The sequence below is a fragment of the Pelophylax lessonae genome (assembly GCF_965119305.1).
Source record: "Pelophylax lessonae genome assembly, chromosome: 4".
In the NCBI taxonomy this organism is placed as follows: domain Eukaryota; kingdom Metazoa; phylum Chordata; class Amphibia; order Anura; family Ranidae; genus Pelophylax; species Pelophylax lessonae.
In genome coordinates this window covers 75,824,613-75,851,935 of record NC_138771.1, presented here as the reverse complement: position 1 = coordinate 75,851,935, position 27,323 = coordinate 75,824,613, and the positions used below count along the sequence as shown (strand labels likewise).

Below are 27,323 nucleotides of genomic sequence, written 5' to 3'. Positions count from 1 at the left end.
ACTGTGCAGTCCAAAATGAATAGTCCACTTGAAATTAAGCCAAAGTGTTTAAAAAGGTGCTTGAAGTGTTTCAAACACGTGCCAAGGTGCTTTCAAGGGAACCCCTTTTGGGGATGTTGTACTAAATACTTTCCACTTCCTAATACGACTTCACTGTGCTTCTAGGCATTGATAAAGCTTTTGAATTTTTTTTTTTGTATCCATCTCCTGACTTGTGCCTGTACACAACTTTATCCCGGAGATCTTTTGACAGTGCCTTGCCACCCATAGATGATTGTTTGCTTCAGCTGCACTACCAGGGACTGAAATGCTCTAGGAAAGCTCTTTTCATGCTGAGCTAATCATAAATGACAACAGCTGGTCACAGTTAAAAGACATATGGCTTTGTGTGCCAATGAGACGGCGATTAGCTACACCTAATTGAGTTTACAAGTAATTTTTGGGTGGGGAGTGATCTTTTTCCTATTCTGTTTTTGAATTAAAAAAAAAAAAAATTCTGCCATGTTGGTGTTATATCTTTTACTTGGATGTCATAAGTTGCACAGTAAATACAGCTGGCTAAAACAAAACCGGTGTTTGTCTTTGCTTCAGGCTGCAAAGCAACAAAATGTGATTATTTTAAAGGGGGAGTGATTCTTTTCTATACTCCTTGTATTTCAGAAAGTAGTTGCAAAGCAGCCACTACCTGCACAGGGCTGTTCACAAATGTTAGAAAAAGGCAAGTAGGGTTGGGAAGAACTGCAATTCTTATATTAATCAATAATGTAAATATTGTCAGAACCATTAAATGATCTCTGAGATCAGGAAGCCAGGAACATCCAGTTAACCTACCTCTGATTTTATTGAGGAATCCAGAGGAGAGGGCTTTGCATTTAAATTCCTAAATCCTACCCACTGGGTTAACATGAGGGTAAAATATGTCTAACAGTGGTGTCTATACATGGCTTAACCATAAGACTGGATGAATGAATACCTTTATATAGTCAGACTATAATAATTTTAACAATATATTTTTTTAACATATACAGCATATCTTCTATTTAAGATATCAATGGCAAGAGCAGAATGCAAAGCACTGTTTATAGTTACATAGTTTATCCGGTTGAAAAAAGACACAAGTATATTCAGTTCAACCAACATGGAAAAAAAAACACACACAAACAGAAAACCTCCATATACACAATCCTATACCCACAGTTGATTCAGAGGAAGGCAAAAAAATACCCCCAATAAAGCATAATCCAATTTGCTCCAGCGGGGGAAAAAAATCCTTCCTGATCTCCCAACAGGCAATCAGATATTGCCTGGATCAACTTTACCTATAAATATTAGTATCCAGTTATATTATGTGCATCTAGAAAAAACACCAGGTGTTTTTTTTTTTTTTTTTGCCAGAACCAGCTCTTGAGGGAGTCTATTCCACATTTTCACAGCTCTTACTGTAAAGAAGCCTTTCTGTATTTGGAGATTAAATCTTTCTTCCTCCAGCCGTAAAGAGTGCCCCTTGTGCTCTGTGATGACCTTAAGGTGAATAACTCTACACCGAGTTCACTATATCGACCACTTATGTATTTATACATGTTGATCATATCCCCCCTTAATCTCCTCTTCTCAGGAGAGAATAAATTCAGCTCCTCCAATCTTTCCTCAGAGGTGAGCTCCTCCATGCCTCATATAAGTTTGGTTGCCCTTCTCTGCACTTCCTCCAGTTCCCCAATATTATTTTTGAGAACTGGTGCCCAAAACGGAACTGCATATTCCAGATGAGGTCTTACTAATAAATTGTACAGAGCCAAACTGATGTCACTCTCTCTGCTGTCCATACCTCTCTTAATATAAGAAAGGATTTTGCTTGCTTTTGAAACTGCAGCTTGGCATTGCATGCATTTATTAAACGTATGATCTACCAGAACACCCAGATCCTTCTCCTTCTCACCATTGTGAACAGCTGTATTCAACAGATGGTTGGGTATCACTTCGTGCTGCGCATTGAAGAATATTTTGCAATGAATAAAGTTTCATTCAGAGGAGTTTTTTATTTGGTTCGGTAACAAAGTCTGTACATTTTTGTGACCAAACTGACTTCAAAATGTAACACTCGTACAAATATGATTGTGTGTGGGTCATTGAATTATGCTGTGTTGTAGTTGCTAGAAGGTTACCTCTGGCCAGCATAATTTTAGGCTGACTGATTTTGTTGTAGGTGCAGCTCAAAGATGCCACTGTGCCATGCTCTGCAATGTTTTCTCCGGGGCCTTTGCTTGCTATCTTTTGTTTCTGTATAGGTCTGCCAACAGCAACTTGCTAAATGGCTTGTTAAAAACCACACATACACAAGAACAGATTGTGAAGGCCCCTTTCCCACCTATTGCATTTTGAATGTGCTGTGCATGCTGCTTCTTAGGCCTTATAAAGCCTTACCTGCTTGCAGATTATGACAATAAAGTAAAGACACAAGTAATAAAAATACCAACAATTGACAATTCTTAAAATATACACTTTATTGTTACTGGTGCTTATTGTGAGTGTCTTATTTAATCTGTGAAGGTACATACCTTTTGAAACTGGAGTTAAGGTATACCCTTGCAAAAGAAAATAGAGAAGCTACAAAATGTTTAAATATATACCTCCTTGTCCATTTCTGCTGTGGAATGCATTGTAGAAACATTGTAGAAAATAAGGCAGACTTCTGATAGGGAACCAAACTGCAAAATTTGTTGGAGAGAAAAAGCAGGTGCCATCCTCCCCTTGTAGGATGGACCAGTGGACCTTCCAACACATTGCATAGCAACTCTAGGTGCCCACTGGCATCACAGGGTGAAATTAACTGACATAAAATCATGGCCATCACCAAATTAAAAGTACAGCATGTCCCTCTTGTGGCACTGGAGTCAAAGCTACAGAATCCTCTATGACACCATCCAGTATTCGAAAAAACGGAAATCAAAGTAAATCAAAACTTTCAAACAATAGTTTAAACATCCACATTGAGTTCTTAGAGTGCAATACAAATGTGTCATTTGAATAATATTTCTGTATTTGCAATATGAAAATAAAAGGTCTGTACATGAATTAAAGGTATAGTAATGACTATGAATTGTGTAAATTTGTAATGCATCTAAAGTTGGCTTTGGCTTTTTGTTTTTTGTTATTATTTTTTTATAAATCCATAGAAAATATTGAACATCTAATAAAATAAATAAAACATATTTTAATTATAGATGCTATTAATCAAGTTCAAAAACTCTTCTGTGTAGTTTTTTTTTTTTTTTAATTTTTTTTTTTTTCTTTATACAATTTGCTACTAAACAGCCTTGAGATAGCTCCCTATCAGTAGTGTGCAGAGGTGAATGATTGCCCCTTTTTCGGTGATAATAAAAAATAGAGTGGATCTATTTTTCAGAGATCAAAAACTCCTTCAGAAAGAGTGCATTTAATGTGTTGATTGTTAACAACTATAAGTGCTTTAAAAAAAAGCAGAGTGTTCTCTTCAAAGCTGCGAGACACGAACAATGATTTTCCTTCACTTGCAAGTCTGAGTTTTTGTTTTTCTTTGCATCATCTCTCGAAGGAAACTTCCATCCAAGATATCTCGATGTTTTCATATAGGTATGAAGAAAATTGGCAATGTTTTTTTTTCCATTTTTGAGTACAACCCGTCAGCACTGATATTGCAGCAATCCAGTGTAATTTAACTTGTGATATAAGTTAATGCAAAAAAAAAAAAAAGGCTTAGCTGTCGATTTAATTGTGTGTGTTTTTTTTTTTTTTACGTTTACTGCAGGGTACTGTAGGTAACCTTTGACCTGAAGATCCATAGGACTTCCACAGAGTGAAGCACGCTCTGGTATAGAAGTTACCGACAACGAACTGGATTCCCTGTAAGGATGGGATTTATTGACTGAAGGGTGTCAGCTATTCTGGGGGTGGTCGTAGAGTTTTCAGCTGTCTTTCGTCTAGTGATTTCCAATATTTGAAGTTATTGTCCAGATGTTGCATTAAGTTCGGTAAGTCAGCAAATGCTGTGAAGGGAAAATTAAAACTTCTTGATAAATTGACTACGTTATTAGATTTGCTTTTAAATTCACCTAAGCAGATTATAGTGCTTTGATTTTGAAGACCACCCTTTATGCATACCTTAGTTAAAGAATAACTTAATTTTTGTTGAAAAAAACATTCCCCTCTGGGTGACTTATGTACATTGGATCATAGGCGTGTGCATGGAGTGTGGCGGTGTGCCTGGGCACACCCTAATCCCCCTGTGCACATTAGCATTAGAACCTCCGGCAGCCCTGTTGCCTTCAACCTGTCACTATACACAGAAAGCGGTAGAGGAAGTTACTGCACTATCCACTTCCTCTACCCCTTTCTGTTTGCTATTGCTGGGCAACCAGGGAAGGGCATATGTTAGTGGGTACCCGGGTTCCAGCGCCGCAAATGCCTGGATTCCCTTGGCGCTTCGGGAGGTGGCTTCATAGGTGTCAGCTATGTGAAGAGGACCTGCAGCTTTTGTGAAGAGGAGAGGTGAGGAAGAACTGTGGAAAAGTGGGGAGGGGGGAGCAGTTATGGAGAAAGGCAGCTGTGGGGAAGATGGAATGACAAGAGGTGGCAGCTGGGGAGGGGGGAGCTTTGCAAAAATAAGACCTGGGGAGAGTGGGACCTGTGGGTGGGGGGGGGGGGATTTTGGAAAGGTGAGAGCTTCAGATGGAGAGGGGGTTCATTGTGCAGAAAATGCAGAAAAGCAGCTGTGGGGAGGTTGGGGTATTATGCAGGGGTGAAGACTGTGGATTGTTGGGGACGTTGGAAGTTGTGTAGAGGTGGCGGGGGGGGGGGGGTATAGAGGTGAAAGATAAGGGGTTAAAGAGGTGAAAGCTGTGGATTGGGGTGAGCTGTAAATGGGGCGCAGAAGGGAATTATGGTAGGGGTAGAGATAAGCTATAGTTGTGGATGGAGGGTGCAGAGGTGAGTTGTGGAGGGGGGAAGGGGGGGTTCTAAGGTGAACCATGGACAGGGGTGCAGAGTTGAGCTCTGGGCAAGGGTACAAAGGTGAGCTATCGGTGATGGAAAAAAGTTGTGCTATGGATGGAGGAAGAAGAGGTGTGCTGTAGACGGAGAAAAAAGTGGTGAATTGTGGACAAAGGAAGAAAAAGTGTGCAATGGACAGAGGAAGAAGGGGTGTGCTGTGGATGGAGCAAGAAGAGTTGTGCTGTGGAGGAAGGAAGAAGAGGTGAGCTGTGGACAGGGGAAGAAGAGGTGAGCTGTGGATGGAGGAAGAAGTGATGAGCTGTGAAAGGAGAAGAAGAGGTGAGCTGTGAATGGAGGATGAAGAGGTGAGTTGTGGATGAAGGAAGAAGAGGAGAGCTGTGAATGGAGAAAAAAGAGGTGAGCTGTGAATGGAGAAAAAGAGGTGAGCTGTGAATGGAGAAAAAGAGGTGAGCTGTGATCGGAGAAGAAGAGGTGAACTGTGGACGAATGAAGAAGAGGTGAACTGTGGATGGAGGAAGAAGAGGTGAACTGTGGACAAAGGAAGAAGAGGTGAGCTGTGGATGGAGGAAGAAGAAGTGAACTGTGGACGGAGGAAGAAGAGGGGAACTGTGGATGGAGGAAGAAGAGGTGAGCTGTGAATGGAGAAGAAGATGTGTGTTGTGGACGGAGGAAGAAGAGATGAGCTGTGGACAGGAGTGAAGAGAAGAGGTGAGCTGTGAATAAGGGGAGGAGGAGGAGGTGAGCTGTGAATGGAGAAGAGGTGAGCTGTAGACGTAGGAAGAAGAGGTGAACTGTGGACAGAGGAAGAAAAGATGAATTGTGGACAAAGGAAGAAGAGGTGAGCCGTGGATGGAGGAAGAAGAGGTGAGCTGTGGAAGGAGGAAGAAGAGGTGAGCTGTGGAAGGAGGAAGAAGAGGTGAACTGTGGATGGGGGAAGAAGAGGTGAACTGTGGATGGAGGAAGAAGAGGTGAGCTGTGAATGGAGAAGAGGTGTGCTGTGGACGGAGGAAGAAGAGGTGAGCTATGGACAGGAGAAGAAGAGGTGAGCTGTGAACAAAGGAAGAAGTGGTGAGCTCTAGACAGGAGGGAGGAGAAGAGGGGAGCTATTTTTACTATGAAAACCATCACTAACTGTTGGCTATAACTTCCTTTGCCTGCAGTCAGCTTAGGAGTACTTTTGGGTCCATTTAACATTCTGCCATTTACCCTGCTCATTGTAACCAGTTAAACAATAAAGACTTTGGCTCCTAAGGATTTTCCATTTGGCCCTTTCTTTGACATAGCTAGTCCTAAATGACAGCTCTGAGTCTTCCTACAGCTAATGATGTCACATAAAAAATGTTGAAACTTAGGAGCAGTCCCAGGCCATTTTAACATCGTAATATCATCAATTATTGCAGGGATACTGAATCTACAAAACAAGGCAATTTGTCATATAATCTTTTGGGAAAACTGTTGCTGGTATTATTAGTTTAGGGAAGATATCACTAAATGGCAGATCGCAGTTCGGATCTGGATCAAATCATTGTAACATCCGGACTGCTGCGGTCGCACCATTTGGAAGTCGGCTCTTCCCCAAGCCGTCACCACTGTCATCCTCACAACAGAGCCAACAGCGAAAGACAGGACTGCTCTGAACAGAGGGTGAGAGTTGCACAAGGTAAGTGTGAAGTTAACAAGCAGGTGATTAATAGTTAAGATGCAGGGTGGTCCTAGCAACCAATCACCAGCTTGCAGCTCCCGCCCTTCCTCCAGACCTGCTGTGCCTCCTGCCCTCCGCCCAGTGTGGGTAGGACAATAAAGGGGTACTAAGGACACTAGTGTGAAGGATGGGGGGACAGGGAGTGATGTGAAGGGGAGCTGAAGACACTACTGTGAAGGGGACTGAGAACACTACTGTAAAAGGGAGAGGTGATGTAAAGGGGGGCTGAGGATGGTAATGTGAAGAGAAGCTGAGAACACTATTAGGGGGACAGTATGTTAAGTGGGGCAGAATACACTGCAGAAAAGGTGGGCTGAGGACACCACTGTTGGGAGGGTTGATGTGAAGGAAGGGGGGTGTTGTAAAGGGGGACATGAGAACACTACAGTGAAAGGGGTAAAGGGGGGCTGAGAACACTACAGTGAAAGGGGTAAAGGGGGGCTGAGAACACTACAGTGAAGGGGGGCTGAGGACATAGTGAAGGGGGGGGTTGATGTGAAGTGGGGGCCGAGGACACTGCTGTGAAGGAGGGACTGTGATCTGAAAGAGAGGGAACTGTGATATGAAGGGGGGCTGTGATGTAAACGGAGAGACTGTGATGTGCAGTGGGGACACTGATGTAAGAGCTGGATTGTGAAATGTGATATGTGCCAGCGCATTTGCGTGTGCACATTGTGGGTAGGGCAGCCTATTAATTTAAATGGGCTTGGATATCTGGGAGAAATTCAGGAAAAGAAGTCCCTGGCTCCTGTTTTTATCGTGCCACACTTAGCCCTATGGTGCTGTAGTACCATGCGGTTTGGTACATGCGAAAGTGCACTGCAGGTGCCAATGCGTAGGGATACGAATAAGAATCTGTGGCTGAGGAATGTGTACGAAAGTACACGCGTTCCCAACCTACAGAGAAAACCTACTGTACTTTTGCACACATTCCCCAGCCACAGAGATGTGAACCTAGCCTAAGAGGAGAGGATGGCTGCCATGTGAAAACATGCAATTAGGACATCTGCTGGAAGAAAATTTTACTGTCTGGATTTCCGTGAGTTTTAATGCAATATCCCTGGTATTGGGCTTTCTTTAGCTGCGTTCACTTTGAATATGTAACTATGCATAAAGGAAATTAAGAATGAAAAAAAAAAAACAGATTTTGCTTTGGATGACTTAAGTGAACACAGGTTTACTTTATTCAGTAGGCTAAGTGGAATTGTTCTGCTGCTTCAGTTAAGCAAACCCAGTGTGTGTTCTTTAGTGTATTTATTAGCTGAGTCTTGTCTACTGTGTTAGGTGACTTCTCGCCACAGCATGCTTTTCGATGTCATCAATTAATGATTAGAACAGTCAGCGGTTAAAGTGGTCACTGTACGTTTCCTCCTGCACCAGTGCACTGCTGACACTTAGCTATACAACAGAAGGAGACATGATGAAAGCCTGATTTTAAAAAATCTGGTGTCCCAGTCACTGGCCATTACATTTTTCTGAAGGCCTTTATAAACCTCCATAAAATATGTAATGAGATAAAAAAAGTCCATAATATAAAATGTTATCTTACCATCCCATGCATCGAACATGTCTGATATGAAATAATCCACAAATGAGATTTGGGATTTAGGAATACTACATGTATTCCTATCAAACACAGGCATTACCACAGGTAAACCTTGCCGCTTCTCTTCGTCTGTCTAAAGAAAAGAAAAAATATATATTTTTACACTCAATAATATTTGCTTATAATAATTGAAAATATGACATTTTCAGGCAATATGGACTTGTCGTTTTTACATATTAATGCTTTGAAAAAATCCTCAAGGATTAGTCAAAGGCAGAATGAAGTTGTGATTTATCCAGAAGCCACAGCGTGTATGGCAGGTAGGGAGGGTCATAGACATGGCTGTTCTTCTAACAAGGCAAGGTAACAATCCTCTCTCAGATTGCACTGACTAGGATGGCATGAGATAATGGGATTGATTAACTAAAGGCAAATAGATTTTGCAGTGTACACTGTGCAGTTGCTCCACAGCTTAGTAAATGAGGGGAAGCTCTGCTGACTTCCATCATCCAATCATGCGCAAACAAAATATATTTTTTTTCTTGCATGTGATTAGGTATTCTTTGCAAAGTGAAGCTTCACCTCATTTACTAAGTCCTGGATGCACATTCTATTTGCCTTTAGTAAATAATGCCAATCTTGTCACCCTGTCTCTTTGACCCTCAGCAAAAGACAATAGGAAAACAGAATGATTTATCTCTTTACAGTATGCCCAGCATCTACTGCAAAGAAAATGGCAACATTTTCAAGAAAGTGAGTGCATAACTTTTCTTAAAAAAAAGGTCCTCATTAGTTAAAGGATAAGTTCAAATTTCATAACATATTACACCTATATTCAGGGTGTAACATATAACATGTTATAGATGCAGCAGCCCTCTCCCCCCCCCCCCCGGTTGTGACAGCGAGCAAGAGTTCCGTGAATGTAAGAACAACAAGTACCACATCTTTTGCGGCTGTCGGCTTGTAGTTCTCAATGAGCTACCAGGGCGCGGTTGAGGTAGTTCATTGATGCTTCCTGTCATTGTGTAACTACCTGTTTGTACGAGGTATGAGCAGACAGCTTACACTGAATAGTCTGCTGCAAGTCATGCATTGCCCCCACGATCTGCAGTAAAAAAAATAATAAAAGCTAATTTTTTTTTACCCACAAAAAGATGTGCATTTATTTATTTATAAAAGTTAACTTATCCTTTAGTCTTGGTTCACACTTCTGTGATGCGGGAACGCTGCGAATATGCAGCGTGTTCCCGCATTGCACCCGCACCCCTGGCAGTTCACACTGCCATATGCGATACGCAGGGGGTGTCAATTAAAAGTTAACGACACCCCCATTTGAGATCGCATATCGCAGTGCGATCTGCAAGTTCCCACAGAATCGGATCGCAGTAGTGTGAACCACCATGCGATCCGATTCTGCCTCGGATAAAAAAAAGGGTCATGTGCGTGTTTAGTGCGACTGGGGTGCGAATTCAGCCATACAAGCTGTATGGCTGAAATTTGCACCGCACAGACATCGCATGTAATTTAGGAGCAGTGCGCTCCAAATTACATGCGATCTCTGTGATCGCACTAATGTGAACCGGCCCTTAACCTCCTTAGTGATATTCCCGAGTGTGGCTCGGGGTGGAATTTTAGTGCCATTAGCGGTAACCCTGAGCCACACTCAGGGTATCGCCAGGGAGCATCGCTGGATCCTGGTAGAGGTTACTTACCTTGTCCCCGGGATCCCGCGATGTCTTCCTGCTGCATACGGTGCCCGGATCTTCCGCCCTATGCTGTGAGCCCCGGCTTCCATCTCCTGCGACGTGACGCTTGCAGGGGGTGGAACTGGCAGCAAATTTGAAAAGTAAAACACACAAACACACTGATACAGTATATTGTAATTCTATTGGATTACATTACAAAATAAAATAAATTGACATTAGTTTGCCCCCCAGTTTTACTGTACTTTTTATATATATATATATGTATACACACACACACATATATATATATATATATATATTGTATATATATATATATATATATATAATATATGTATACATATATATATATATATATATATATATATATATATGTATACTTTAACTTATTTATAGTTAGTTATTATGTTATAATTTATGATTTTGAGTTTCAAACTTTATCATACCCGAGAGGTTATAAAGAAGAACGCACAGTAAAAAAAAATCATATGTAAATAGTTGGTTTGGGCTGCTCATCCTTAAGAATTACATGCAAAATAATGGTACTGCTTTCAGCACCTAAAATCGGTAACAACCATACCGCCAGGGAGGTTAAGTGAAAATGAAAAGCCTCAGGTATGTACAGATTTTACTGATTTAATGGGGAACTGCGGGGGGGGGGGGGGGGGTGCTGCCACAATGCCATAATAAGCCACAGGCAGTGTACCCAAAATAATTGATAGCTGACAGAAAAAGCTAATTTTAAGAGACATACAAAGTATCTTCTTCCAAAAACTCCATCTGCTAGCAATTGTTTTGCCACTTTAGTTCTTTAAAGCTAGCTGTACACTAGTAGAATTTTGAGTGAAGGTTTGTTTGAATATGCAAACGAAAATTCTAGGTAGATCTGATGACTCGATGAAAGTCATTTAAAAAGTACTTAATATTTTAGTTTTCATTTAACATTTGATTTTGGAAGGAATGTAATTTGCCAAGTGAAAACCACACACTGTCAGAAATCCGTTCCTTTGAGAAAAGTTTTCCATCCTACTCCTTCAAATTTTCTTGTCACTGTGGTTGAAAACAAATGTCAACTTGACCACAGTACCAATTAGAAAATCAAACAATTATTCTTAGGCCTCATGCACACTGGGAGTTTGCCCAGCTCCTCTGAAAGCCTATTCTCCTGGTACGAGAAAAGCAACATAAAAAAGTGCCTAAAGCTGCAATATCGTTTAGTCGTGTCAATTGTTTAGAAATTCAGTCATTTTAATTAGCCAGGATATGAATTTATTGTGGCCACTGAAATAAATGAATGCTCCAGTGCTGAACAAGCCTAGCATTTAGGTGCGTTTAAGTGCATCACGTTTTTTTCTGATGAAACACTCCTATCCTGAACACACAAGGGATTTTTTGGTTTTCTGTCTCTAAACTTTCCCGTCTCTAAAGGCCCATGTGTGCATGGACACATAGGCTTACTTGTGAAGGGGCGTATAGAAGCAGAAAAAAAATGTTTAACACCCTTAAAAGTGTTATTTTGATCCCCAGTGTGCATGAGGCCTTATTTCGAAAAATGTAAAATTAAATTCTACTAGGGTATGGACAGCTTTACTTTCCATGAGTACCCTAAATGTATGTTTTACCTGAGCAAAATACTCTTCTGATATCCTACCAGCCCACTCAATACATTGCTCCAGTGCTCGACATGGATTGGAGATGTCAGCACACTTAATAAGCATCCTCTTTATAAGTATCCGATTTTCCGGGGACGTCAAAACGGTTTTAACAACATCGTCATCACCAGTGCCCTATGGGAAAATAAAAGAGGCAAACATAGGGGGTAATAATTGCTGGTAATAAAATGAAAATGAAGTCTAGCGTGAACTAAAGTCTTGGGGCTCCTGGACATGTTCCTTTCATTACAGTTTATAAAGTTTCATAATGATTTAATAGCAGCAGAAGCACAAGCAAATAGAGCTATAGTACAGTTATTATATCCAAAATAAAAACAGCCTATACAGGTTTAGGTAAATTGTTGACCTCTGCTACGTTTTTATTGCTTGCTGTATTCTTGTTCAGGAGATTTGTCCTCACTTCATGTCTATTTGGGGGATATAACAAAAAGCAGAAAACAAGAGGAGATCTTCCCAGTAAGGATATTGAAGAGATTCTTCCTCAATCCAGGTGACGAGTGTCAGACAAAAAAGGGAGTAAGGAGAAGTCTATTCAACTGGGACTTATAAAAAAGGAAAAAATACAGTACGTTTTTTTAGAAGAAAAAGGAATGATTGAACTTCTGTCTACGTCTCAATTGAGGAGATTCTTCCACACATTTACCCCAGGTAAGAAATGTTGGACAGAAAGAGAAGTCATAGAAAATCTTCTCAATGAAGACAGACAGCATGTAAAACCTTGCAGAGGGTCCAAGACAAATGCAATTTCAATGTGATAACTGTTAGCGATGCTGCACTCCTGTTCAAGTACTGTCTGTATTTGTTTTGCAAAAAACTTAATAAAAAAAAAATTAAGAAGTTCCTGCCCTTTTCCACTTTATCCAAAATGAAAAAAGAGTTTTGGCTGGAGCTAAGCTTCAACAGCTGTAGACAACATCAAAGCATTTCTACAGATCCTTACATACTGTATTAGGTCTATAAATGAACCAAATGTTGCATTATTCATTAAAACAGCACTAAAGTACCTGCACATGCCGTATATTCGACAAGGCTGTCTATGTTTGGTATAAAAGAAATGTTCTCTTCTGGAAGACTAGAAAAATCTCCTTCCTATTTATGAAAGACTGTAAAAGAGAGACAAACAACCAATCACTCTAAAACTAGATGATGAGAATAAATGAGGATTGCTGGGTGAAGGACCATGCATCTCCTCACTGTGCACTCCCAGAACCTAGTATAGAGCGGCACATCTATAGATGAAGCGGGCTTAATGGCAGTAGTACTGTGTCCATAGTTCTACCATTAAGAAAGTCCAGATATTTGCTCACATTGTTGATGAAGCTCACCTAAAGCAGGGGCCCCGGACCCCTGGGCAGCAGACCAGTGCCGGTCCGTGGCCTGTTGCTGATAGCACAACAGTAGATCAGTGGTGACCGGGGTACGCACAGGGCTTTTACAGACCGCAATCGCCACTCACCTCCCACTGTGCGGTAATGCCGTGTGTCCTCTCCCGGCTCCTCCACCCGCCCAGCCGACAATGTCATCCTATCAGCAGGGCAGGGTGGCGAGAGGAGCTGCAGATCGGAATGAAGAGCTCCTTCTGCCCCCTGCCCTGCTGATAGGATGACATATTCAGCCGGGCTGGCGGGCGGAGGAGCTGGGTGAAGACACATTGACTGCTAACAGCCTCTGCCTTGCAGGTAGGAGTCCTGAGCAGGGGAGGCAGAGATAAATGTTAGAGAAAAGGAAAGGAGGGGGGGGGGGGGTGGGCAGACTGCAAGGACACTATTATGTAAAGAGAGGCTGTGATGTAAAGGGGCACTGTAATATAAAGGGGACTGCACTGCAAAAGGGCACTACATTACATTACAGTGCCCATTTATAGTATATTCACCTTTATTGTACAGTCCCCTTTACACAGTGTCCCCTTTAAATTACAGTGCAGTCCCCTTTACATCACAGCCCCCCTTTACATTACAGTGCCCCCTTTACATAGCAGTCCCCAATAAATTAAGGGGGGCTGTAATGTGAAGGGGAACTGAGGACATTGTGGGACTGCTTTAAAGGGGAAACTGTGATGTAAAGGGTGACTGTGGACACTTATATAAGGGGGGGACTGTGCTGTAAAGGGGGCTCCGGTGTGAAGGGGGCTGAGGACAGACTTTGGGAATATCATAAACACCATCTTCCCTCAGCCCACCGCCCAAACACAGACCCCCCCCCCCCCAGCAAACCTTTCAAGAGAGGAATGGGGCTGCCCTTGCTAACCTTCCTCTAGTTTCTAGTTGTTTGACTGATATGTTTTCTTTAGAGCTGATGTTCAGTTATGCCAATTTTTACACTGGTCCAGCTTGAGCCAATGTGTCGTATCTGTGGGATTCCTGCAATAGTGGTGCCTACTACAGTGATCTCCACTAGCTTCTGGGTACTGTGCTGAGTGGCTACCTTGCTGCATTGTGAATATAGGAGGTTCCTGAGTCTTAATTAAAACACCAACAAAAGCAGATTCTGGTGGAAAAATTCTCAGACAAAGGGGCGTGTCCCAAAACATGAAGCCCTGGCAACCAGTGGTATTTCCTGTTTGTGCAGCATTGTGACGGCTGATCAGCTGACCCCTGTGCCCCGGCCACGTCACTTCTGGTGACTCGTGTTGCCCCGCTGTTTCGGCAGCGGAAGGTGGGTTTCTCCACCAGAATTTGCTTTTCATCTAGATCTCCTGGCACATGAAAGATCCTTTCTGCCCGAAGGGTCCCCTGGCACACCACTCCTGCTGCGGGTCGGGATCAAATCAACCCCTGGTAATGCTTCTTTACATCCAGATTTATTTTTATGCTGTTTTACCTGTTGGAATAAACTTTATCTTCAATTGGATACCTGACTATTGGTGTTACTGGGCTCTGGATCTTCATCTATAATCAGCCCTGCACGTACATTTTATTGATAGACAGGATTCATGTCCACTATTGTAGGAGTGCCTGTTTTGTTTTTGTATATTTTTCCTCCATAAGCCCTGGGCACACTTTGTGGCTGTCCTGCCTTTGGTGCCATCTACTAACATTATTTCTGTGCTCCAGCTGCTGTTATGACATCATGATGGGGAGACAGCCGTCTAGGGCCCAATCTGCTTTTCTTGTGTAGAATTGAGATTTAATTGCATGTTCTGGGTCCTTGACTCCAAAGTACTAAAGCCAGGCAACCAGCATTTTGAGAAGGAACCCAGTAATTGCAGCATCGCTGTTTCTGCAATGATGATTTTTTTTAAGAAAATATGATATAAAATAAAAGGGGGGTGGGCTGCAATGACGACATCCTCTTTTAAAAGCAAGATGCCTGGCTGTCAAGATCATTTTTCCATTGCAATACCTTTTCAGTCAGTAACATGAAAAAATGATGAAAATTAGTTTTTCTGGTTTAACTTGCTGCACACTTGTTTTGGGTCAATGACTCAGAAATTATTAATTAGGAAGATCAGAATGACAATAAAAGGATTTCAGGAGTAGAACCATATTTTTTATGAAACAAGTTTCTCAAGCAACCAATTTTATGTTACTCTTTTTTAATGCATAGGATAATGCATACCATAATTTTTATATAAGGAAATACAGAAAAATCTGTTAAAAAAATTATAAAATGTATAAGATATTGTTCTGATCCTAAGGGAAATGCACAGTGCAGACTTTCCTGCATTTCATTGCAGGCTACAGACAAATGCTTTAGTCTATAAGGGCTGAAGACATGAATAACAGGCTGCACAGTACATGGAAGCTGATTACGTAAGGTTCATATTGGTTCTGGGTCTTTAAGGCATAGATTTACACACCTCATTCTCTTCCACTGCTGTCAATGGCTTATTGATGCTGTTGACAAACTTGTTGACGTGTTCAAAATGCTTTGTCATCTCTGTTGCTAAAACCATGTCGATGATAGCTTGCCGTAATGTACGGTATTCATTCCTGTTACAAGAGCACAAAAGAAACTTAAAATATGTTATCCAGCTATTACTAAAAAGAAAGCAATGCACATTTTATACGTACTAGCAGAAATAAAAAGAAGTGGTCATCCCAATCGTAAAGTCCTTACCAAGAGTACGGTATCTTATCAACAAGCCAGTGTTGGGAGAGTGGAGATTTTGTAAAGCCCAACTACACCCAAAACGAAACCCAATTCAAGGCAAGCTATAGCCAGTTTTAAAAAAAGAGCTCCAAAGACTCAAATAAAGGTGTGCAAACATGACTCATCTCTGTATTCCAGTTTTTTTGACTTACCATTCATTATGATCCCGCCTTCCAATTCCCCCTGCCCCAATTCCCAAACTTATGTTACATAATGTCCTCTATACAGCATTACAACCCACCTCCTATTACCATTTACCATGTGCAATGTATCACCAAAGACAGCAACAGCTGTATCATATATACAGTACAACGGATATAAAAAGTCTACACACCCCTGGAAAAAATGTCAAGTTTCTGTGATGTAAAAAAATTAGACAAAGATAAATTATTTCAGAACTTTTTCCACCTTTAATGTGACCTATAAACTGTACAACCCAATTGAAAAACAAACTGAAATCTTGTAGGGCGGGGGGGAGTAAAAATAAAAAAACTAAAATAATGTGGTTGCATAAGTGTGCACACCCTGTGCATAACTGGGGATGTAACTGTGTTCAGAATTAAGCAATCATATTCAAACTCATGTTAAATGGGAGTAGGTACACACCTGCCATCATTTAAAGTGCCTCTGATTAACCCCAAATAAACTTCAGTTGTTCCAGTAGGTCTTTCCTGACATTTTCATGGTCGCATCCTACAGATAAAGCCATGGTCCGTAGAGAGCTTCCAAAGCATCAGAGGGATCTCATTGTTAAAAGGTATCAATCAAAAGGGTACAATTGAATTTCCAAGGCATTAGATATACCATGGAACACAGTGAAGACAGTCATCATCAAGTGGAGAAAATATGGCACAGCAGTGACATTACTAAGAACTGGATGTCCCTCCAAAATTGATGAAAAGATGAGAAGAAAACTGGTCAGGGAGGCTGCCAAGAGGCCTACAGCAACATTAAAGGAGCTGCAGGAATTTTGGGCAAGTACTGGCTGTGTGGTACATGTGACAACAATCTCCCGTATTCTTCATATGTCTGAGCTGTAGGGTAGAGTGGCAAGATGGAAGCCTTTTCTTACTAATAAAAAAAACAAAGCCTGGCTAAATTTTTCAAAAACACATCTGAAGTCTCCCCAAAGCGTGTGGAAAATGTGTTATGGTCTGATCAATCCAAGGTTGAACTTTTTGGCCATAATTCCAAAAGATATGTTTGGTGCAAAAACAACACTGTAAATCACCAAAAGAACACCATACCCACAGTGAAGCATGGTGGTGGTAGTATCATGCTTTGGTGCTGTTTTTTCTTAATCTGGCACAGGGGCCTTAGTCAAGGTAGAGGGAGTTACGAACAGTTCCAAATACCAGTCAATATTGGCACAAAACCTTCAGGCTTCTGCTAGAGATCTGAACATGAAGAGGAACTTCATCTTTCAGCTTGACAATGACCCAAAGCATACATCCAAATCAACAATGGAATGGCTTCACCAGAAGAAGATTAAAGTTTTGGAATGGCCCATCCAGAGTCTAGACCTGAATCTGACAGGAGATGCTCTTGCAATCTGACAGATTTGGAGTGTTTTTGCAAAGAAGAGTGAGCAAATATTGCCAAGTCAAGATGTGCCATGCTGATAGACTCATACCCAAAAAGACTGAGTGCTGTAATACAATCAAAATGTGCTTCAAAAATTATTAGTTTAAGAGTGTGCACACTTATGCAACCATATTTTTTTATTTTTATCTCCCTCCACCTAAAAGATTTCAGTTTGTTGTTCAAGTGAGTTGTACAGTTTATAGGTCACATTAAAGGTGGAAAAAGTTCTGAAATTATTTATCTTTGTCTCATTTTTTTACATCACAGAAACCTGACATTTTAACAGGGGTGTGTAGACTTTTTATACCCAATATACAGTATCTCACAAAAGTGAGCACACCCCTCACATTTTTTTTTTCAATTTTATTATACCTTTTCACGTGACACTGAAGAAATGACACTTTGCTTCAATGTAAAGTAGTGAGTGTACAGCTTGTATAACAGTGTAAATTTGCTGTCCCCTCAAAATAACTCAACACACAGCCATTATTCTCTAAACTGCTGGCAACAAAAGTGAGTACACCCCTAAGTGGAAATGTCCAAATTGGGCCCAAAGTGTCAATATGTTGTGTGGCCACAATTATTTTCCAGCACAGACTTAACCCTCTCCACGGGGAGATCGCGATTGACCGGCGGACATCGGGTCCGCCGGTCACACGGGCGGCCTTCTTAGGGAAAGAGCGGGGGCGGGAACGCGCCTCCGGCGGCGCGCGCTCGCCCCCTAGAGGCTCACAGGCTAGTGACGTAGTCCTACGTCACTTTGCCTGTACGGGGCTGACCGTAAATAGTCGTGCGGCGGTAGGCAAGCGGTTAAGAATACATCAATATCTTGCTGAGTCAGGGGGCGGTCATAGTAGTTCCGACCTTTCAAAGGTTTACAGCCTTCTATTCGGCTCTATTTCTGGTCCAGAAAAAGACGGGAGGCTTCAGACCAGTAATCTCAAGAAATTGAATCGATTAATCCGGATAGAGATTCAAGATGGATTCTCTCAATACTATAATCCAGGTAGTTCAACCAGGAGATAGGCCAATTTTGGCAGACTTGCAGGATGCCTACCTGCATGTCCCAATACATTAATCGTACCAGAGGTTCCTCAGGTTTGCGTTAGGAGACAGGTATTACCAATTTGTCTGCCTTCCCTTCGGGCTATCCACTTCTCCGCAAACCTTCACCAGGTTCTGATTGCGGTTTTAGCTCTTCTGAGGGAGAAAGGGCTCAGAGTCCATCATTTTTTGGACGATATCATCCTCATGGCCCAGAACCAAGACCTCTTTCAGAGACAGAGAGAACACCTACTGTCCACCTTACGGGCAGCACAACGCTCTTTAAAGGCCCCCGCGTTTCGTACCGCCCACTGGGGCTTACTCGTAGACAGTGGCGGCTGGTGCTCAAAATTTGGGGGGGGGGCGCAAAAAGAAAAATGTAATAGGTATTGCTTCGGGTCAAAAAACGCAGTAAAAAATTACGTGACTTTGAAGTCATGGTACAGGCATGGCACAGGTGATGGTATAGGCATGGCATAGGTGATGGTACAGGCATGGCACAGGCGATGGTACAGGAGATGGTATAGGCATGGCACAGATATGGTATAGGCATGGCACAGATATGGTATAGGCATGTCACAGGTCATGGTACAGGAGATGGTATATGCCCCCTTTCAATGCAGAGACCAGCGTACATGCCCCCTTTCAATGCAGTGACCAGCGTACATGCCCCCTTTCAATGCAGACACCAGCTTACATGCCACCTTTCAATGCAGAGACCAGCGTACGTGCCCCCTTTCAATGCAGAGACCAGCGTGCGTGCCCCCTTTAATGCAGAGATCAGCGTGCGTGCCCCCTTCAATGCAATGAATATTGTGCTGTGCCCCCTTCAATGCAATGAACACTGTGCTATGCCCCCTTTAATGCAATAAACACTGTGCTGTGCCCCCTTCAATGCAATAAACACTGTGCTGTGCCCCCTTCAATGCAATAAACACTGTGCCCCCTTCAATGCAATGAACACTGTGCTGTGCCCCCACAATGCAGAGTTCAGCGTGCATGCCCCCTTCAATGCAACTGTGCTGTGCCCCCTTCAATGCAATGAACAATGTGCTGTGCCCCCTTCAATGCAATAAACACTGTGCTGTGACCCCTTCAATGCAATGAACACTGTGCTGTGCCCCCACAATGCAGAGTTCAGCGTGCATGCCCCCTTCAATGCAACTGTGCTGTGCCCCCTTCAATGCAATGAACACTGTGCTGTGCCCCCTTCAATGCAATAAACACTGTTCTGTGCCCCCTTCAATGCAATAAACACTGTGCTGTGCCCCCACAATGCAGAGTTCAGCGTGCGTGCCCCCTTCAATGCAACTGTGCTGTGCCCCCTTCAATGCAATGAACACTGTTCCGTGCCCCCATCAATGCAGAGTTCAGCGCGCGAGCCCCTTTCAATGCAGAGCGCCACAGCATTGTCCCCAATCACTGCAGAGCACCACAGCATTGTCCCCAATCACTGCAGAGCGCCACAGCGTTGTCCCCAATCACTGCAGTGTGCCCACAGCATTGTACCCCAATGATTGCAGAGTGCCACAGCATTGTACCCCAATGATTGCAGAGTGCCACAGCATTGTACTCCAATGATTGCAGAGTGCCCACAGCATTGTACCCCAATGATTGCAGAGTGCCCACAGCATTGTATCCCAATGATTGCAGAGTGCCACAGCATTGTACCCCAATGATTGCAGAGTGCCCACAGCATTGTACCCCAATGATTGCAGAGTGCCCACAGCATTGTACCCCAATGATTGCAGAGTGCCCAAGGCATTGTACCCCAATGATTGCAGAGTGCCACAGCATTGTACCCCAATGATTGCAGAGTGCCCACAGCATTGTACCCCAATGATTGCAGAGACCAGCGTGCGTGCTCCCTTCAACCCAATGTACTTACCTGGCGGCGGCTCGGCTATCGGCGGCGGCTTCTCCCCTCCTCGATCCTTCGTCCTCTTCTGCGGCGGCGGCGGGAAGGTGAGCGGCTTCTCCCTCGTCCTCTTCTGCGACGGGAACCGGCAGGAAGTGAGCGGCGGTGACGGTGAGTGACTGACGCACGCACGCACCGGCACCGCCCCCATCGCGACGTCAGCGATCGCATGTCCTGGATGATGATTGGTCCAGGCTGGAGACTGGACCAATCACAGCCAGGATATCACGAAGGTGGGGGTGGCCAAGCGCTCTTTCCTGCGCCCAGGTTACGCCCCCAGAAGGCAGCCAATCGGTGCCTTTCTGGGTCGTAAACCCCACCCCCCCTTTAGCCACCACATAGGCTGGCGAACCAATTTTTTTTTTCTATAACTTTATTGTTCTTTTTGTCATTTTTTTTCCCTTTTTTTTAAGGGGGGCGGCGCCCTGGCGCCCCCTATGCATGGGCGGTCTATGACTGAGCCCCGATGGTCACGGTAAAACGTGTCAGTAGGCGTGTTTGCAGAGAACTGCAGGCTGAGGCCATTCCTTCTCTCCGTCTTACATGGGCCGGTTGGGAGAGTGGCGTCCATTCCACTCCATTGCATATTACCTCCTGGATGAATATAGTAAGACCCTGGCACCCTGTCTACTAAGATCAAAGGGATAAATCTTCTCCTCAGCTTAGAGGTCCAAGTTTTACATTTACGACGCACTAAACTGTTCATAGGTTAACAGTTCAACTGCCTACATATTTAATCCGGTCAAACCAGGAGGTCCTTAATTTACTTGCAGAACACCTGATAGTTTTAGTGATACCTCATATCTAATCTTCATTTACTTTTAAACACATTTTTAGTGACTCAGTTGCAAGTTTGAAGAGCCCATTAAAGTAATGTTTGTCCCCGGTCTTACCTCTCCATATTTTTGAATATATTGCACTTGTCATCTCTCGTGGTCAGCTGGAAAGCCAGTGCTGCATGATGGCTCTCCAGCACCGCTGTGTCATTGTACAGGATGGCCAACTCACTTCCAGCATTGCAGAGGAAAGAGTTTGTTCTCCCTGGATGATCCACATCATGAACAGTGGCAGCAATGAGAGCAGCAACCTCATCAATTGGATCCAAGCTTTGCTGAAAAAAAAAGACAATAAATCAATAATAGTGCAATTTGGCACATTTATGAAAATTCTGTTAATTGTTCTATGCTCCACTGGGATATGAATGCAACAGTTGATTACAGAATCAGCAGCAGCACATATTACACGTCAGGTTCTCTTCAGTGCATGAACAAAACAAAAGTGATACTTTGGTAAGTTCTCCTATGTGTTGATACATCTCATCTACCCCAGGAGCCAGGAAGTCCTGATGAGTTTCAATACACCTTAATGACCCTAAATGTCAGGGTGCTTGGTGGGTGTAAAACATCTTATCTACCCCGAATGGCAGCAAGCGTTAATGGGTGTCAATACCTTACCTACCCCAGGTGACGAGTGTTTCGGATGTGTCAATACAGCTTCCTTACCCCAGGTGTCAATAAATGCTTTTTTGGTGATAATACACCTTACCATACCTTACCTAAGTGTTTTGTGTGTTAGGAAGGGCTATTCAGCCATGATCCCTGTCCTCTGCCTCTTCAGCCATGATCCCTGTCCTCTGCCTCTCCAGCCGTGACCCATGTCCTCTGCCTCTCTATCTAGAGGTGATACATTTCCTCTGTCTTGCAGCAGTGACCCCTGTTCTTTGTCCTTCCAGTGGTGATGCCTGTCGTCTACTTCGCTAGCATTGATCCCTGTCTTCTGCCTCTCCAGCGATGATCCCTATCCTTTGCCACTACAGTGGTGATCCCTGTCCTTTTCCTCTCCAGCAGTTATCCCTTTACTCTGTCTTGCCAGCAGTGACCCCTGTTCTCTGTCCTTTCTTTGGTGATTCCTGTCCTTTGCTTCTCCAGCAGTGATCCTTTTCCTCGGCAGTGGTGATCCATGTCCTTTGTCTCTCCAGTGGTGACCCCTGTCCTCTGCCTTTCCAGCAGGGATCCCTGTCCTCTACCTTTCCAGTGGTGATTCCTGTCCTTTGCCGCTCTAGCGGGGATCCCTGTCCTCTGGCCTGCCAGTGATGATTCCCGCCCCCTGCCTCTCCAGTGGTGATCTGTGTCCTCTGCCTCTCCAGCTGTGATCCCTGTCCTCTACCTCTCGGGCAGTGATCTCTTTCCTCTGTCTTGCCAGCAGTAACCCGTGTTCTCTGTCCTGTCAGTGTTGATCCCTGTTCTCTGCTTCTACAGCAGTGACCCCTGTGCTCTCCAGTGGTAATCCCTGTCCTCTCCTTTTCCAGCGGTGATCCCTGTCCTCTCCTTCTCTAATGGTGATCCCTGTCCTCTCCCTTTCTACTGGTGATCCCTGTTTACTCTCTCCTTAGTGGTGATCCCTGTCATTTGCCTCTCCAGCGGTGATCCCCGTCCTCTGCCTTTCCAGTGGTGATCCCTGTCCTTTGCCTCTCCAGCAGTGATCCCTTTCCTCTGTCTTGCCCGTGGTGACCCCTGTCCTCTGCCTCTCCTGTGGTGACCCCTGTCCTCTGTCTTGCTAGCCGTGATCCTAAATCTCTGCTTCTCCAGCAGTGATCCCTGTTATCTGCCTCTACATCTGTGGCCCCTGTCCTCTGTCCTGCCAATGGTGATCCCTGTCCTCTGTCCTGCCAGCCGTGACCCCTGTCCTCTGCTTCTCCTGCAGCGATCCCTGCCATCTTCCTTTCCAGCGGCAAGCCTTGTCCTCTGCCTTGCCAACACTGACCCCTGTCCTCCACCCTGCTTACCCCTGTCCTGTCAGCTGCTGACCTTCCATCCTTTGCCCTGCTGACCCCTGTACACTGCCCTAAAAAACAATAAAAACAAATGGTTGTATGCAGCTCTAAGCTTGGAATCTTTTTGTGTCTTGTCTAAAAAACAATAGCCTCTGTACACTGCCTTACAAACTGCTGATCCTATCCTCTGCCCTACTGACACCTAGTACACTGCCCTGCTGACACCTATTACACTGCCCTGCTGACCTCCCATCCTCTGCCCCCTTACATTTTTTACTGCACCCCCACATCAGACAGGCTAGATGTGGCCCTGTTGTGAAGCACTGTCATAATATGGGTACTTTCCTATACTAAAAAGCAGGACAGGCAGCAAGACTGTGCATTAACACTTTGTAACAGGTGAAAACCTTTTTGATCAATATTTTGTCCACCTGGACAGAGAAAAAGTGCATAATGCCTCACCAATGTTGTTGGATTCTACAGAGATGATAGATTGAGCATTTGTTCACTGTGTGTGTGGATAACAGCTGCAATTTAGCACTGGTAACCTGAGAACAATTACCGTATTTTCCGGCGTATAAGACGACTGGGCGTATAAGACGACCCCCCTAATTTTCAAGTTAAAACATAGGTTTTGGGCTATACTCGCCGTATAAGACTACCCCCCTTCCGAAGCAAGGCAACACCATTGAAAAACATCAGATTTCTCATAGATTTCCAAGGTACCCTAGTACTGTAATACATGTAATCTCTCATAATGTCTCCAAGGTACCCTTAGTATTACCAGTAGATGTAATCTTAAGACGCTGGCTGTGCGGGAATCCTGTACCGGTATACCGGATGTACCGTAGCTTCGGCTTCATACAGTATACCGCGCTGAGCCAATCACAGTGAGCGATGTATTCTATTATTGAATGCAAAGCCTGCTCGGATTGGCAGAGTCAGAGAGGCGGGCTGATGTTACTCCGCCAATCCGAGCAGGCTTTGCATTCAATAATAGAATACATCGCTCTCCCTGATTGGCTCAGCGCAGTACACTGTATGTAGCCGAAGCTACGGTACATACGGTATACCGGTACAGGATTCCCACACAGCCAGCGTCTTGAGAGATTACATCTACCGGTAATACTTAGGTTACCTTGGAGATATTATACTCGGCGTATAAGACGACCCCCCCATTTTTGGGGGATTTTTTTGAGGTTCAAAAGTAGTCTTATACGCCAGAAAATACAGTATGTTAGTATCAAAGATAAAACATGAGGCTGCTATGTACATTTTTAAGCGCTTTATAATGAAATGCTCAATAATGTGGAGATACTCTAATCCTCTAACATACATTTGTTTCCGACCCCATATATGGAGGTTGAAGAATCTAAAGCAAGCTAAAGCAAGTAATGGATAATAGGATTTTTAATCAACATCAACTTGGGATGAGTCATGTCATATGATCTCTGTCCAGCTGCAATGCATTCCTAACTGGGTTCTGTACTACAGCCAACAATATCCTAATAACATTAGGTGCTTAGGGAGACAAGGAAGGTCCTAAGGGCAATACAATTATCAGTTTGTAGCTTACCTTCACTCTTTCTTTGCACAGGAAGTAAGCAGTGGCATGTAAGACATCAGCTGAATGTGTAGAGTTATGATAAGCATTGCTCGAATGGTAGTTTGACTCAATAATGTGGAGCCAAGATCTCAATGTCGCTTCTGAGCAATTCAAGAATGAACAAACGCCAAATCGAGCAAACATTTTAAGGCCAAGGTACACTAAGGGCCTGTGTGAAAAGAGCAAATTCATGTTGTCAGAGAAATTATTGGTGACTTTCAGTAATGCTACATAATAGGGGATTTAAAAAATAGGAATTTTAACTTATAGTAAAATCCTTTTTTTTAGGTACACTAAGGTACTTAGGATGTAGTCTTTTGGGTAAACTGGACTATGCTGCTGCCTTCAGGAGATTGCGCACTGGCCAACAAAGTTGTAGGAATAACCTTGTATAACCCCCTCCCACCATGCCTCAGTTTTGTAGCAAGCAAAGGTAGGAGTGGATAATAGGAAAATAAGGGCGGGACCGTTGTCCCTTAATGTACTCCAAGAAAATAATTTTATAGTATGTCAAAAATACTATTTTCTTAATTGTACATTAAAGGACACAGGATGAGCTATAATTCAGGAACATTGGGATGTCCAAAATTAGTCCAACATATGGGTGGGCAACAAAGCAAATGAAAAGCTAACAGGCCCAGGAAAACCCACAGGTTAATCAAGGCGGCTCCACATAGTATACAGAACTGCCTGAAGGACCGAAGACAGCTTCAGCTGAGGCCTGAATATCCACTTGGTAAAACTTAATGTTCACGTGAACCAAAGACCAGGTGGCAGCCAGGAGAAACAGATGCTTTATGCTGAAAAGCCCTAAAATCACTAACTGATCTGGTGGAGTGTGGGAAACCTTGTTCTCAAGGCCATAGCAGGATGTCCCTTAAAAGGACCTTTAGAAATTACAAACAGAGAGTCAGACTGTCCAAAGGAAGATGTAGCCAAGAGACAGACTTAAAAAGTGCCTACCACATCCAGACAATGAGGAGAAATCTGCTTTGAATGTCGTGGAGCAGGGTATAGAGAAGGTAGAACAATTTTCAGTTAAGGCGAAAGGAAGAAACCACATTGGAAAGAAAAGAGGACTTGGGCCTCAAGACAACCTAGTCATTGTTAAAAAAGGCAATCAGCGCAAACGATCAGATCCTAATAAAACTATCGCAATCTGAACACTAATGGTACATCACTGAACCAAATTATACAAGAAGGAACAAAATAGTGCAGCGCAATATAATAAATCATGTACAGAATAAAAATAGACTTCTGTAATAGAGCCCAAAGGTCCCTTAATATAATACACCAAGATCCAATTGGTTAGTGAGGAAAAATGAAGAAGCAAAAATTTCAGGTGGCAGATTCCTTCATCCACGACAAAACATTGTGCGCACCTTAATCCAATGACCTCTGAGTTAGCAGCAGGTCATAAGCGCTATTCCCTTATAGGGATCACAGTGTATGCAGGGATGGTAGCCCCAAGCTCCTGCCTGGTCAGTAAGAGTAATGGGACCTCCTGGACTTCTACTCGTGCACGTAATAAGCATGTAATGATAAAATGATCTAAGTGATAAAATTAAACATTATTTATTTGCGATAAAACACTCACAAAATCATCCTCTTGGCAAACAGCATGATACGGGAGGAGGAGTCACAGTGCATCATGTCACCCGCTGCTATCCGGTTCCGCTGGCATGAGACCAGTGGTCAGCGGTGTTTAACCATTTGATGTTGTTTGCCAAGAGGATGATTTTGTGAGTGTTTTATCTCAAATAAATAGTGTTTAAATGTATTTTTTGACTATTTGAATCTTGGTATCTTATATTAAGGGACCTTTGGGCTCTATTACGGAAGTCTATTTGTACTCTGTACATGATTTATTATATTGTGCTGCATTAATTTGTTCTTTAAGCTAGTCATTCTGTATCACAAAAAAAGTTATTTACAGGTTAATGCCATCAGTTTAAAAACGTGTCTGTGAGTGTACAGTAATTGTAGACAGAGGAATATCCCAGAGAGGTTCAAAAAGTTGTTTCTGAAGAAACAACTAAACAAGGTTGATATCCCACTTGAGGATGCGTAAGGAGAATAATGTGAGCGGCACCCTGTATGAAAGTCTTCACTAAAGAGTGAGAAGCATAAGGTTGATAAATAAGAACCCTAGGTCAAAGATTTGACCCTTCAGTACCCTCAAGGCAACTCAAGGCCAAATGTTGACCTAGACCAGACTGGAGAAAAGACATGATTTGTCCCAGAGAGTACTTTCTCGGATAGAATTTTCTTGCCTTGCACCAAGAAAAATTTCCTCTCAAAAGAGAATGTAGACTTTGTGAGGCTTTGATTTCTTAGCTTTTAAAAGTGCAGAACACCCAAATAATACAGGTGTCTATTTCTCAGAACCTGGGCTTCACCAGCCAGGCCTTTAAAACCAGCAACAGAGAAAAAGGGTGGTAAATAGGTCTTTGGGAAAGAAGATTTGCACAATCTGGGAAGACCTAAGGAGGGCCTGCCAGAAGTCTGATGTACTACAAGTACCGTATCCACCTGGACCAAGCTTCCAGCCTTCTATCCACATGGTCTTTAAACCCTGGGATGTCCTCTACAGGGACAGTCAAAGTCTTGTTACGATAGAAAATTGCTGTGTCCACTACATGGACAGCCCACTTTTTTAAGAACCCCTCTTTAAAAGCAAATTGCTGGGCAAAACG

At 43.2% G+C, this 27,323-nt stretch overlaps 1 protein-coding gene across 3 annotated transcripts in view; it reads right to left on the bottom strand.

Annotated features, from left to right (window-relative positions):
* Positions 1 to 2,483: 2,483 nt before the first annotated feature.
* Positions 2,484 to 27,323, bottom strand: part of PDE8A (phosphodiesterase 8A) — a 461,419-nt gene continuing 436,579 nt past the window's right edge. For all 3 annotated transcript variants that reach the window (XM_082254023.1, XM_082254021.1, XM_082254022.1), the window contains exons 17-22: positions 24,598 to 24,796; positions 21,142 to 21,359; positions 15,410 to 15,542; positions 11,560 to 11,724; positions 8,238 to 8,367; positions 2,484 to 4,022 (exon numbers count right to left, since the gene is read on the bottom strand). In XM_082254023.1, the coding sequence (XP_082110149.1) occupies positions 3,916 to 4,022; positions 8,238 to 8,367; positions 11,560 to 11,724; positions 15,410 to 15,542; positions 21,142 to 21,359; positions 24,598 to 24,796 (952 nt within the window). In that variant the 3' untranslated portion in view covers positions 2,484 to 3,915. The remainder of the gene's footprint in view (positions 4,023 to 8,237; positions 8,368 to 11,559; positions 11,725 to 15,409; positions 15,543 to 21,141; positions 21,360 to 24,597; positions 24,797 to 27,323) is intronic.